A 14,222-nucleotide genomic window follows, 5' to 3' on the forward strand; every position below is an offset into this window, starting at 1 on the left:
TATTCATATATTTGTAGGTAATTTATCAGATCAATTCTTAGAAGTGGGCTTACTGAGTCATGAGATAAATGCGTTTGTAATTTTGATAAATTTTGCTGCGTTGCCCTCCCTGAGGATTATACCATTTGGCACTCCCAGCAGCAGTGTGTGAGAGTGCTTTCCCATAGCCTGGTTTGCAGAGTTGTATGGTCAGAGTTGTACGTTTTTGTATTTTGGTAGCCTGATATATGAGAAATGATATATTGGAACATCCTAACTGGCATGGATTTTATTATGAGTGATGTTGAGCATCTGCTTAAGGGTTCCTTGAGTTTTGTTTTTTGTGTGATGTCTGTTAATGTCCTTTGTCAATTTTTATTACTGAGTTCCTTGTCTTTTTCTTCTCAATTTCTAGGAGGTTGGGACATTTTAGTGACATCGGGCCATTGTCAAATATTTTGTTCAGTTTGTATTTAGTTTTTACTTACAAGTGGTTTTTCCCCCATGTAAATTTTTCGTTTTGTTTTTAATGTTGTTTTATATTTCAAATGAAGTTTTCTTTGTATTTCTGTTAGGCAGTTTGCTTTTCAAGTTATTTTATGATGAGAGGTCTGAGTTAGCCTGATCCTAAGTTATTAGAAAGAATAAGTTTATTAGGTTGTTGCAAAAGTAATTGCGGTTTTTGCAGTTAATTTTTAACTTTTTAAACTGCAATTACTTTTGCACCAACCTAATAACTTTGAGTTTCTGAGTATTGGCTCCAGGTCTCCTAACAGCTGTAAAATTAGCAAAGTACAGGTATTTCTGTGTTCCCAATTTCTCTTCATTTGGAATGGCAGGTTCTGTGTTTTTATATAGTTTTACTTGCAAAACCATTTTATTTGGATACATTCTTCCTCACTGATTGAGTCGCTTAAAAAATATCTAACCTTACTGAGTACCCTGTGTGTACCAATACCCAGGGGACTATAGGAAGGAACTCATGGTCTAGTCAAGGACAGAAAAAAGTCAACTTAAATATGACTTGATAAATGCTGTATTGGAGGTATGTTGGTATTTAAATCTTCCTTGCCAGTGGGACCGTGTATAAGGCCAGAACAGTTTTCAGCTTCATGGCAGTTACGGCATTGCGCTTTATGTTGTAAAATGTACCGGGACTAAGTTGGCTAAAGGTATTTTCATTAATGATATCTAGTGTTTGTTGGTTTAATATTTTATTACATAAAGCTTATAATTTTTTCCTCCTTTAGTACTTTAGTGTTTCACATTTTGAAACATTTTTACTATTTAGGTTAAAGGTACTTCAAGTGAAGAAGTTAATCTGAGTCACATGGTACCCTATGAGCCAGTTGCAGAAGAAAAAGCAAAGGAATTACCTGAATGGAGTGAGAAAGTGGCTCAAAACATTTTGTCAGGTATTATAGTAATGTTAACGTTTTCCCCTTTCAATGTGAAATCTTTGGAACCCATCAGAGAATACTTAGAAAGATGATATTTTATATTTTGGTTCTAAATGATCAGTTTATAAATAAACAAGACTAGGAACTAGTTTTTAGAACATCACATATTGTCACGGAGGTGTAAGTGCTTCTTGGCCTGTTACTCTGTTTTGCTCGTTGGAAAATTGGTAGTGAAAAGCTTCAGGAATCCCCAATCTCTCAAGTAGTTCTGAACATAAAATTAATTATTTTCCTTTCCCCTTTGGAATTCCCCCTTAATTATTTTCTGTTTTCCCCCTTCTTTCCCTTCCTCCTCCACTAAAAAATTATAAGATATTCATACATCTCTGGAAGCAAATCAGCACTCCGTAACCACACAGCAATGCAAGCATGAGAAGAACTGAGGATTACAGCCGAGCTGTTTGGGAAGTAGGCCCCACTGTTTAATTATGGTTAGAAAAGGCTTTAAATCAATTATTTTAAAACCAGAGTGACATATCTTTCTGCTTTAGTTGGTTAACATTTTAGCTTTTTAACTGTAGTAGCTCTCAAATTTAGGCTGCTTCTTTTGTTTTTAAAAAACATTGTGTGTCACTATTCACTAAGCCAAATTCATGACCCAAAAAAGGGATCTTCACCAGTCATTTAAAAGACTATCAATACAGATTTCCGTCTCTGTACTAAAAATGTGTTAAAATAATAAAGGTATCTTAAGCAGAGGAAATTTTAAACATGAAAAACCAACAAGCTCAAATGAGTGAAAAATAATCAGTTAGCTAGGAGCTAACAAAATATTTCTCCCAGTGTCAAAATGCTGCTTGAGACAAGAAAAAATAAAGCCGACTTTAAAAAATATAATTTTAACAGTTAAGATTTGCCCTTGAAAGAGATTTTTCAGAGAAGTGCAAAGAAAAATCTTTTCTCCCACTATCCTGCCCCCTAACTTTATAGGCTGCTACGCTATTATTAGTTCAGTATTCAGAAAACTTGCCTATATCCACACATATGTGGATAATTAAATTCACAGGTCATTTTCTTAAGTTTTTTGAGTTTATACTGCTATAAGACTGTTTCATTCACTATTGCTGTGTAACAGACCACCCCAAACTTAATCTCATTGAACAACAAACATTCGTTTATGCTTAGGAATTCTGTGGGCCAGGTATTCCAGAAGGCCACTGCAGGGATGGCTTGTATTTGCTTCATGATTTCAGGGCCTCAGCTAGAAGACTCAAAGGCTAACTAGTGACTCAGTATCTGGGGGCTGTGTCCTCTGAAACTCCTTCACTTATACCTCTGGGTTGGGAAAGCTCAAAATCTAGGACTGCCAAATGGAGTGCCTACGTGTGGACTCTCCATGGAGCTTGATTTCCTCAGCATGGCGGCCTCAATCAAGCTAGTCTGCTTCTACGTGATAGCTCAGGGTTCCAAGTGTGAGTGGTCCAGCAAACAGGCAAAAGTGGCGTTACCCTTTTTGACACATTCTTGGAAATTTCCATTACAAGCAAGTAACCTGCCCAGACTGAAGGGGATGTGACATGGACCCCACTTCTCAAGGGGAGGAATGTCAAGGTCATGTGGAAAGTGCATGTGGAATAAGAGATACTGTTTTGGACCATCTTTGGAAAATATCACTTGCCACAAAGTCTTAGGCCTCCTAGGTGTTTTACAGATTCTACACATTGGATCTCCTCAGAGAGGTGAAACATTCTTAAAGCCAGCTAATTGTAGGGAGAGAGCTCTTTTGTAGATTTCAGAAGAACTCTCAGTGGTGAATCTTTGAAAATGAGCAAAAACTACATTCTGGTAACAGTTAGAGACCTTCTTTACTACTTGAGACTTCAGTCAATGTCTTCTGACTTGTAACTCTTTTCCTTTCCATCCTTTACTCTTAGGGCTAGAGTTCTAGTAATACCCCGATAGTTGGTGACATTAAAACCATTTAACTGCCGATTAGAGTGTATGTCTCCTTATGTGCTTTTTAGTAGGTAGAATGAAAAACAACTAGCTCGTCAAATACTTAAGGCACAAGTAACAAAGAAAGGTGCAGAAAATAAGATTTACTCCCGGGCAAAATTATCTGATCTGTCAAGAGACTATTTCTACCTGAGTCATACAGACTCTGTACAAAGATAGGTAACCAAGGGTCTAAACTGAGCTCATCACCATAGCCCATGATTGACTCCTGTTCACTGTCAAAGTAAAGATCAGTGAAAGATACAGTCTTATGTTTTATGAATGTAAAAGGTAAAAAAAGTGAAATAGCTGCTTAAAATTTACCCATGTAGAATATTGGCTTGAGAAACCTAGACTTACATGTTAAGCTGCCAGACATTTTAGATGGAGTAGAGTCTGGTAAACTAATTTGGGAGGAGGTGGAGGATTGGTTACAATGGACTGATTAGGTTAGGTTTGAGTCAGATCATTCTAAGTCATCTGCCAAGCTCTCATTTATTCTGCAAACATTCATGGCCTGCTGGGTCTCAGCACTGACTGGGTGCATAGGACGCAAACCTGGATAGAATAAATCTGTATCTGGTACTATACACACCATTTAAATAAAAGATCTTAATAGCTACCCATGAGATACTATATTTCCTTCTATTGCAGTATCTACAGTTTTAAGGTATTATTACGTCTATGTTCTTCCACAGTGAAAGCTTGTTTATAATTTGCATCTAGTATTTATGAGTCCTATGACTTTTCATTTATCTCATTTCCATTTATTTTTCTCACTCATCAGTGGACTCCATCCCTTGTTTTTTGGTTATAGTTGCATTGTAGTCATTTAGTCTACTTGAGCTCTCCTTTGTTTCATTGTGATTTATTTTATGATTTCTAAGTTTTCAGGTTCAGCTGGTTTTTACTTCTTAAAACTTTTGAACCTGTAGGTTAACTCTAAAAGTACATTATATATATACATATATATACACACGTATATATATATATATATATATTTTTTTTTTTTTTTTTGAATAGACATCTTTAATTCCTTTATTGTTATGGGAACTGACTGGAACTTGTTTGCCTGGGTTTGAGACCTGATCCTCCCCCCAAGGGTAGGGCAGTGGGGGATAAGATTGGAAGTGGAGGTGGACGGACATGTTGACTGAAACGGAGAGAAACACATCCATTTTTCTAATTAGTTATCCTTTGCACTTTTTGTTGCTAGCATTTTTAAATAGGTATGATTTTCACATGATCACTGGATACCTGCTCACTCATGGCTGAAGTAATTATGTGAAAATCATGCCACAGACCTTGGGAGAACATACTTAAGTATTTTATATGTCCAGCTTTAAAAGCTCATTGTTTCAGAGTAATAGCCAAAAAGGAGGTATTTAAAATTGTAAACTATCTCCAGGGGAGAATAAGACCTTCCTCTCCCTCTTAGGGGAAACTTCTCTATTTGTGTATCTTTTCTTGTTTCTCCCGTGTCCTTCCCACTTCTCCTTTTCCCACATGTCCCCTGGAGTCCTTTCTCTTCACTAAAGAAGTCTGTCATCCTACTTTCTGACAGTCTTTTTTCATTCATGATGCAAGAAACACGAGCAAAGCAAAGGGCAAGGGCCCACTCGTGAGAAATGACTTAACCATCTAGACTTCTCAGTTTTCTTTTCTCCTGGATGTTTTCTTCTCATGTGTTCTTTGGGTGTTCGCATGTCTTTGTCATTCAGGTTTATGTTGCTGAGACTGAGAGGTTTGGGATTGGGATTGAGGGAGGAACAGGACCCCCCTGCTTTATCCCTTTAACCTAAAGAAAGCAAGCAAGAGTTCTGTGTTGGTGTTTAGCTGTAGGTTCCTTGGATTTCAGTTTGCATTGTTTGTATCTGTTGCCCTAAGGACTTCATAGGAAGAAAGTGGTGTGTGGACTAAAGCACAAAGAACAAGGATATCTGGGTTCTTAGGCCAAATACCTTCTTAATGGCACCAAAACCTCCAGTTAGTCCCTAATAATAGTATACTGTGGTAAGTAACATGTAGAGATACCTGTAAGTTGTAATAACAGCAATGAGTGATACACAACTCTGTTATTGAGCGATACATGATCTCATTTTTGAAAGGTGAACTTACTTAGAAAAAGTGGAGATTCTAGGCAGAAAACTGTAAGTGCAAACTTGGCTTGAAAGTTTATGGCGTGTTTAGGATCTAAACATTGAACTAATTGAAAGTTTTACTGCTGTTCAGTTAGTTATTAAAAGGTTTAAAGATAGAATCAGCCCTAATTTGTACACTCTAAAATTTTTCTTTATAAAGGTGCTTCCTGGGTGAGTTGGGGCTTAGTCAAAGGTGCTGAATTTACTGGCAAAGCAATCCAGAAGGGCGCCTCTAAACTCCGAGAACGGATTCAACCAGAAGAAAAACCAGTGGAAGTTAGTCCCGCTGTGACCAGGGGACTTCATATAGCAAAGCAGGCCACAGGAGGAGCAGCAAAAGTCAGTCAGTTCCTGGGTAAAGTAACTTGAGATGACTTTACTTGTTTTCAGTTAATGAAAACTAATCCCTTAATCCAGGTTAATCGGAATGCTCATTTAGATGGTTTAACTTTAAGAGTAAAGAATTAAGACAAAGTAGTTTCACCTTTCTACTCATAGTAGGACCTATAGACCAGCCACATCAACCTATCAGAGCCTTAGCAATATTTCTGAACTATGCACTTGACACACCTACTGATTCAGAATCTGCATGTTTATGAGATCCCTAGGTAATTTTTATTTGCATATGAAAATTTGAGAAACACTGGTTAGGGTTATTTCGATATGTTGGAGAGGAAGGTGTCTGTGCCTTTGAAAAGGAAATGTCCTGAGTGTATTTGCTGTCCTCGAATAGGACACATTCTGTTTACTGCATGGCAGTTGAGGGCCAAGAGGGAGGGATGTATTGTTGGAGAAAAGCTGACTTAGTGATTCTGGTGTCAGCTTTCCCATGTTTCCCACTCCTTCTCCTTTGGCAGCTCTGAAGTTTGGTATTTTAAGATAGTCAGATAGCTTCTTAATGGATTACCTTTAAATTTTGTAAGATTATCTTTTTGGTAGTTTTATTTTGAGTCAGATTTTGGGTTGTTTACTTTTATATAGACTTACATACCTTACCACTATTTCAGTGAGATATTTGCTGAAATGGGGGAAAAAATACAAATACACGTAGTAGCTGGAAAATACAAAATGTGGACTTATCCATCTTGTATTGCAGCAATCATATAGAAAAGGTGGATGATTTTTTTTTTAAGCAAATTGCCAAAAAGAACATATATATATAAGATGCAGGAGTATAAACATCAATGGGCTCTGCAAACATCCTTAAACCAAACAATAGCCTTCATTTAAAAAATAGCCAGCCTTGGTCCACATCCTTAAATAGAAATGGTAACATTATGCAGTAAAACAGCTTTAGGTGCTCTCTAAGCATTTTGCTAAATACAAATGGTAAAATCAGGGGAAGAATACATTTTTTCTAAGTGTTTTTTTGTTGTTATTGTTGTTTTTCCTGGTTATATTAGTTGATGGAGTTTGCACTGTAGCAAATTGTGTTGGAAAGGAACTAGCTCCACATGTCAAGAAGCATGGAAGCAAACTAGTTCCAGAATCTCTTAAAAAAGACAGAAATGGGAAGTCTCCTCTGGATGGTGCTATGGTCGTAGCAGCAAGTAGTGTTCAAGGTAACAGAAATTTAACCTGTTAATAAAGGCCCAGAAATTTAACCTCTAGAAGGTCTGTTTGCTTAGAGCTAGTTTTACTTACTTTGAATATATTTGCAGGATTTTCAACTGTCTGGCAGGGATTGGAGTGTGCTGCTAAATGCATTGTTAACAATGTTTCAGCAGAAACTGTTCAAACTGTCAGATACAAGTAAGTTAAATTTTATCATTTTAATGACTGAATCTCTTATAGCATGTGTAAAAATCCAGGACAGTTAAAATGATTATGTATTTTTATTAAGTATTTGATAATTGTTTTTCACTTGCTGTTTTTCTTAAGGAGAATAATATTTTTAGCAAATTAGTGGAATTACTGTAATCTTACCTTATATTAGTAATTTTTATAAATATTTGTTCATCATTAATGCAAAATATAAGTTTAATTTTTATAAAAACCTGGTATTTCTGTATAACTTATTAACTGCATGTTCTTTTTTTTTTAATTAAAGTTTATTGGGATGACAGTTGTTAGTAAAGTTACGTAGATCTCAGGTGTACAATTCTGTGTTACATCATCTATACATCATATTGTGTGTTCACCACCCAGAGTCAGTTCTCCCATCACCATATATTTGATCCCCTTTACCCTCATCTACCACTCCCCTCCCCCCTTACCCTCTGTTAACCACTAAACTATTGTCTGTGTCTATGAGTTTTTGTTTCTCATTTGTTTGTCTTGTTCTTAACTGCATGTTCTTGATGGGTGGTGTTTGCCTGTAGTTTTGATGGGGAAAACTTAAATTATAATTAAACTATTGTACCTTGTTAATAATTAGCCTCCTTCTGTGCACAAAAAAATGTTAAATTTTGTCATATCTTATTTGACTCTACATTTGTATTAGAATGAACAGGTAGTATGCCTTCTATTTCATATATTAAAAAATGGACAGAGAAATTAATGATTTGCCCAAGCTCATCTGATAAGTGGTATTAAAGATGGGACTTAAAACACGATCTTCTGAATTTAGCTCTATTCTGTCCTTACAAGTACTAGGAGAATCAAGGTCTGAAAATTAAATCTAGTATGAAGGACCTGAGTTGCTTTCTTAGCTTTGAATTAGTGTAGATCCCATTATTTAATGTTTATTTTAAGAGAGAAAAGTAATATGAATGGTATTCTCAATTCTTGGTTATTTGTGCTATATCCACTGACAACATTGGTGTTCATGCCTACGTATGAGACATTGTGCTCAGTGCTTTTCATGTGTATTACTTAATCTTTAACACTACGATCTCCATTTTACAGATGAGGAAGCATAGAGCTGTTAAATACCTTGTTAAAGGTTATACCCCTAGTAACTAGTACAGCTGGAGTGTAAGCCAGGTCTCTCTGTTATGCAGTGTCAGAATGGTACTGGGCCACCACTGCCCTTGATGGGGCATCTGTGCAAGTTTAGTATCTCGAGTTATTTCCCGCCACTATCGAGCATATTTAGATTCCCTGCCACCACAGTGCATTACCGTTAGCTTGGGAAATACTAACTTAATTTTCAGTCTAAGTTAATTTGATCTGTTCAGTCTGAGGCATGCATACCTTTGAATTAAAGCAACATGGCACATCATCTTGGAGTGTCAATTTTACCAAAAATTTGGAAAAGAAAATACAGAGTAGATCTGAGATTCTTTTGATGGAATGTAGAACCCTACTCACCTCTCCCTACTTGGGGCATTGACTTCTGACTAATTCTCACTCTTTGTGTTGTGCCTTTGAGGTTACTTTGATCGATCAGCTGTAATTAGAAAAATAGTTTCTTATTTTATTGTAAGAGCAGGAGGTCAGAAGAGCTTTTAGGCCAAAAGTGAATTATTTTTAGATTATCAGTATCATTTGTTAGCACAGGTAATCAGGTAATCATATTAGAAATAGGAGGTGCGTTATTGGGTTTGCCCATTTCCTATTATTAAGTAGAGCCTTATTAAAAGGTTTGGGAGACATAACTAAAGAAGTACAGGGTTTTGGTATAGATTTTGTATTTCTGGTCCTTAGTGAGGAGAACTTAATATGATGAATAGGATATTTTAACAGTGGTTCTAAGCTAATTTATTTCTGTGATGGTGTGTATTGCTGTTCTTTTTATCCTTTCCTCCAAAGATTCATGGAGTAAAAAAAAGCAAGTAAGTGAGAATTTAGTTAAGTAGGTTTTTATTTCTAACTATAAGGTTACTTTAGACACAACAGTAATTTGAATGGAAACTTGGAAAGATGGGAGGGGCATTGGGGAATAAAGAGTTTTGTCCAAGTAATTCTGTTTTCTCATTGATGAATAATCAGGCCCAGAAATAGAAATTGTCTTTTAAAAGAGGAAACTGCAAGTATTAAACCAGATATTTATCATTGAAGAAATGGAAGAGCTTGTTCTTTCATTTAATTTTGTTCTCATTTATTTACATAATTTGTAGTTACATTTATGAATGTAAATGTAATAAAGTTATATTAATTACATTTGTGAATTAACATTTATGTACACTATGAAAAAGTATTTGATTGCGCATTTGTGTTTTTCTAATCCAACTGATGATAGTATAGTAAAGAAAATTTATATTCTTTTTAACTGGGATAAATTATTCTCCCAAGTAGTTATTGTAAATCTGCCTTAATTCTATGCATTATGGTTAGAGAAAAACAAATGTCTTATATAAATTTCCCTCTCTGATTTCTGGTGGTATAAGCCAATAGAGAAGATTATCTTTTCACTTAGGCCTATTTAGAAGCAGATTGTGTTAAGAGATGTATATTCTCTATGCCGTTTATGGTTTTGATTAAGATTCAGGACTATGTTCATCGATTATAAATGGTTTACCTGAGGATCTATATAATTAATGACACTCTTAAAATTTTTAGGTAAATATATAGGAACTATTCATTAAGACTGTTTATTTTTGTCAGTTACATTAATACTTTTGTCTTATTTTGGATTTAGGAACATGGAAACCTATAGGAACAATGAAAACCAATAAGTAATTTTAAACCTTCTGTACTTAATTGCAGTATAGTATCTACTTAAATAATTCATCATTGTTCTACATAGCTTCTAAATTCACCTTTTTTCCATTTTAAATTGTTTAGAGGAAAATAATATAACTTAAGTAAGTTAGGTTCGTTTTTGTTTTCCCCTCAGTAATACTTTATCTTTCCCTCACTAATATTTTATCTTTGAGCACACATTTGTGAAGGATAAGCTTAGTAAAAATATTTTCCTACAAGGAATTTACTCTTTTAAGATAATAGTGTTTTATTGGCTTTTTTAGTGAATTTTAATTCAAATTCCCCTTAAATTTGCACTGGGTAAAGGGGCAAATTCAAATCCATTGAGGGATAACTGATTTGGCAGATGTCATATTATCTAAAACCACTTCTGTATAATATCTGCTCTGAAGTTATATAGATCAGTCTCCTCTTTTCAATTGGTAACTATACAAATATTTCAACAGCATCATTATGTCCTTTGGTTATTTTTTCTTGTCCTTTAAATTCCCAGTTTCTTTAACAATTCCTTATATAGTATGGTTTCCAGATCTTCATTCGTCAGTATTTTTTCTCAAAATACGGAACCCAGAATAGAATCTAATATTCCAAATGTGCTGTGACCAGATTGAATACGTCGGATTGCCTCTCTTATTTTGGTCATATTTAGCATTGGTATCTACAGATCTCCTAACAGCATTCTTATTTAGCTCACCTTTCAATTTTGTCTTACCAAACTACTGCTCAGGGTTGTTGTCTTTCACACCCATTTGTAAAATATTGGTTCTAAGGTTTTACTCTGTGTTCTGTCTTTTTCTACTTTTCCTGGATATGATCTGTATCTGTGGCTACAGTTACTACCTATATGCCAGCAACTCTCAATTCTGTTTCCTATTAACTTTTAATCTTCAGGCTGTCCCAGCTACATAACCACTACAACCATTAGTCACCATGTCCTGTTGTTTTTTTGTATTCATCCCTTTTCCTCCAGCCTCATTACCACTACCTTAAAACATGCCTTATCATTCTCATCCAGCTCACAGCTTGTTTTCTAACCGGTTTCTCTGTGTGCAGTCTTAAATCCTTACAATTCACAATGCAGCCTGAGTTAGATCTTTTCTAAAACATAAGTTTGGTCATGCCATTCCCACTGTTTTGAAGATAAAGCTTAAACTTCTCAGCTTCACCTACAAGTTTCTTCATAAATTGGCCACAACCTATCTACTGTTAGTCTATTTTGTGGATAGATTAATTAGAAGTTATTTCTATTTTAAATATTTAAGGTTAATATTTCTGAGGATAGTTTTGTTTTATTAGTAATTATAATTTCTCAGATTTATAGAGAATTTACCATGTGTTAGGGATATACATGTATTGTTATTCCTGTTTTAAAGATAAACTGAGGAAGAGAGGTTTGAAAAAAAACAGTTCTCGACATTCATACATCTTGAACAGGGATTTGAACATAGGTCATCTGACAGATCCATTGAAATATCTTGTCTACCTATTTATTGTCTGTCTTACTAATTGTAGATGAGACTGTCTCAACACTGTGTGTATAGACATTTTGAGCCAGATAATTGCTTGTTGTAGAGGGCCGTCCTGTGCATTGTACGATGGTTAGCAGCATCTCTGGTCTCTAAAACATCTCTGGCTTTAGCAGATTTTCCCAAGGCACTAAAATCACCACGTTGAGAACCACTGCGGAAGACAGAACTGCCATCCTGGATGTGAGAGAGTTTGGCCTTTCAGTATATGAGTTCAGAGCACTACATCACACCGAACAGTTGATGCAGCCCCCAACTTCTGTGCTTGGAACATGTGAAGTTGTAATTTTTGACTAGCTAGTATTAATACCAGAGGGCCTGAACTTTGACTCCACTTAAGAAGTAGAATTTTGCAGGTGGTTGTCTCCATGGGGCATGTGGGGTCTTTTGTCTCTGTCCTCTAAATCTGGAACATGTCTTTGGGACACCCACCTGGCAGGGAGTCTCTGTAATGTTTTCAATCTGTTGTACACATGAGGCCAGTACATTCAAGTGAGGGAAAGAAAGCCCTCCAGGAAGCTGGAAGTGGTCTCTAGATCTTGGTGGGTGCTCTCTGCCAAAGGAGTGAAGACTGCAGATTCTTGGGGCCCCTGGTGTGGCAGAACTTGCATACTGTTATAAAACATATTTTCTGGGGTCTAGAGAAAGGTGCAAAATGAGACATTTGCCACAAAAATTGCCAGTAGGTCAATTTGGCCCTTGTTGAACAGACTCCATTATGTAGACATATCCTGTTAGACACTTGTTTTTGTTTTATTTTGTTTTATTTTTTAATATAGCCCAAAAGCCTGTTATTAGCTCATTCTCCATCATACATTTGGTCCTCTGTGAAAAAAAGAAAAAAAATTGGAACTGAGAAAAGAGAAGTGCATTCTGTGGGCTGCAGCCATCTGCTTCTTGGGGCATGGTGGTCAGAGTAAATGGGAAGGTACAGATTTGTCTCCTGCTAATTATTTGCTGAGGAAAACATTTCAGTGCTAAAAGGGACTTAGATGGTGTTACAGTAGGACTCCCTGTGTGAGCTGGAAATGGCCCTTCCCTCTGTGAATCTCATTTTCCTCACTTGTAATTTGAAGGAGTCTCACTATGTAAAGTCTGAAGTCCTTCTCAATGAAAGCGTTTGGCAATAGGATGATTAGAATTGGGTTCCCTGAGCCCTGGCCTTTTAGTGCCTTCTCTTCGAGGATAATGGAGTCCTCAGTTAATTGTCCTCAAAAATGAGATTTAGGGGCTGCTGGGTGGTTCAGTTGGTTAGAGCGCAAGCTCTGAACAACAGGTTTGCTGGTTTGATTCCCATGTGGGCCAATGAGCTGCACTCTCCACAACTAGATTGAAGACAACAAGCTGCTGCTGAGCTGCCAGAGGGGCGGCCGGATGGCTCAGTTGGTTAAAGCGCGAGCTCTCAACAACAAGGTTGCCGGTTCAATTCCCACATGGGATGGTGGGCTGCGCCTCCTGCAACTAAAGATGGAAAACGGCAACTAGAGTTGGAGCTGTGCTGCATCCTCCACAACTAGATTGAAGGACAACGACTTGGAGCCGATGGGCCCTGAAGAAACACACTATTCCCCAATATTCCCCAATAAAATTAAAAAAAAAGTGAGAGAGATTTAGTCCACACTCCTAAGAGTCTCAGAGATTCGTTCCTATATACCAATAATTTAAAGAAGGGGTTCAATAATAAGTGAGAGGGCTGTCTACTTGTAACTGAGGTATTTCCGTAACCCATTTCAGAGATCTTCAGAGCAAATACTTTGATATTCTTGGAGCTGAGAAGGACTTGTTCTCAGTGATGATCACCTGCCCTGATGGCACTTATGCCCTGGTGATGAGAAAATGTGGGACAGAAAGCTACAGCTTCCATGAATGCTCTGAGCCCCAGAAGTTGTCAGTCTTTCAAGACAGCTCCAAAAAGGCAGACAATCTGTTAGTACTCTGTGGTCTTCACAGCTGTTATGTCCTGCTGCTTGCTGCAAGACTGCAAAAAAACCACCAACAGAATCACTAGCTCTGAGACAGAATAGTTTTGAAGTTTGTATGCAAATTGAATTTTAGGCAGATTTATTTGAAAATATGACTGAAATTTTGTTAAATTGGTGAAATCTGTAATCATTGCCAGTATGTCTTTGTAAACATTACTGAGTGCACTGGAAGTTTCTGAAAAATCGCATTCAAATAATAAATTGAATCCCAAAGTATGCCCTATTTAGGGCATACTTTATATTCATTTTTTATTCTTCAATTGGTGTGGTACTGTTATTCAGTATATAAAATTTGTTTAATAAGCTCTAAATAAAGTTAACTTTTTAAAAAGTAACAAATCAAAAATAAGCTTTATTTATTTATTTTTTTTGCCAGAGATAGGCTTCCTAGGAGTTTTAAGCAGTATAGTTTGAATCTGAATTAAAAAGGAACCGAGCAGTTACCTGTCAAGGAAGAGAAGGGTCGATGCCTGCGAGGAATGTTGGTTCTCAGGCGTATTGGGAAGCAGGGGTAATAGTTGAGGATATATTAAAAAAATAAATGAACACTACTGCTGAGCCATTTTACAAAGTCTTTAAAAATAAGTAGACATTTAGTACTATGGAAATTTT

The 14,222-nt window shown here is 36.3% G+C and overlaps 1 protein-coding gene across 2 annotated transcripts in view; it reads left to right on the forward strand.

Moving 5' to 3' along the window:
- Positions 1-14,222, forward strand: part of SPART (spartin) — a 44,750-nt gene that overhangs the window by 25,831 nt on the left and 4,697 nt on the right. For both annotated transcript variants that reach the window (XM_033104643.1, XM_033104644.1), the window contains exons 5-8: positions 1,271-1,394; positions 5,676-5,870; positions 6,919-7,077; positions 7,177-7,267. In XM_033104643.1, coding sequence (XP_032960534.1) covers positions 1,271-1,394; positions 5,676-5,870; positions 6,919-7,077; positions 7,177-7,267 — 569 coding nt within the window. The remainder of the gene's footprint in view (positions 1-1,270; positions 1,395-5,675; positions 5,871-6,918; positions 7,078-7,176; positions 7,268-14,222) is intronic.

This window comes from Rhinolophus ferrumequinum, chromosome 4, assembly GCF_004115265.2.
Source record: "Rhinolophus ferrumequinum isolate MPI-CBG mRhiFer1 chromosome 4, mRhiFer1_v1.p, whole genome shotgun sequence".
NCBI classification, from domain to species: Eukaryota; Metazoa; Chordata; class Mammalia; order Chiroptera; family Rhinolophidae; genus Rhinolophus; species Rhinolophus ferrumequinum.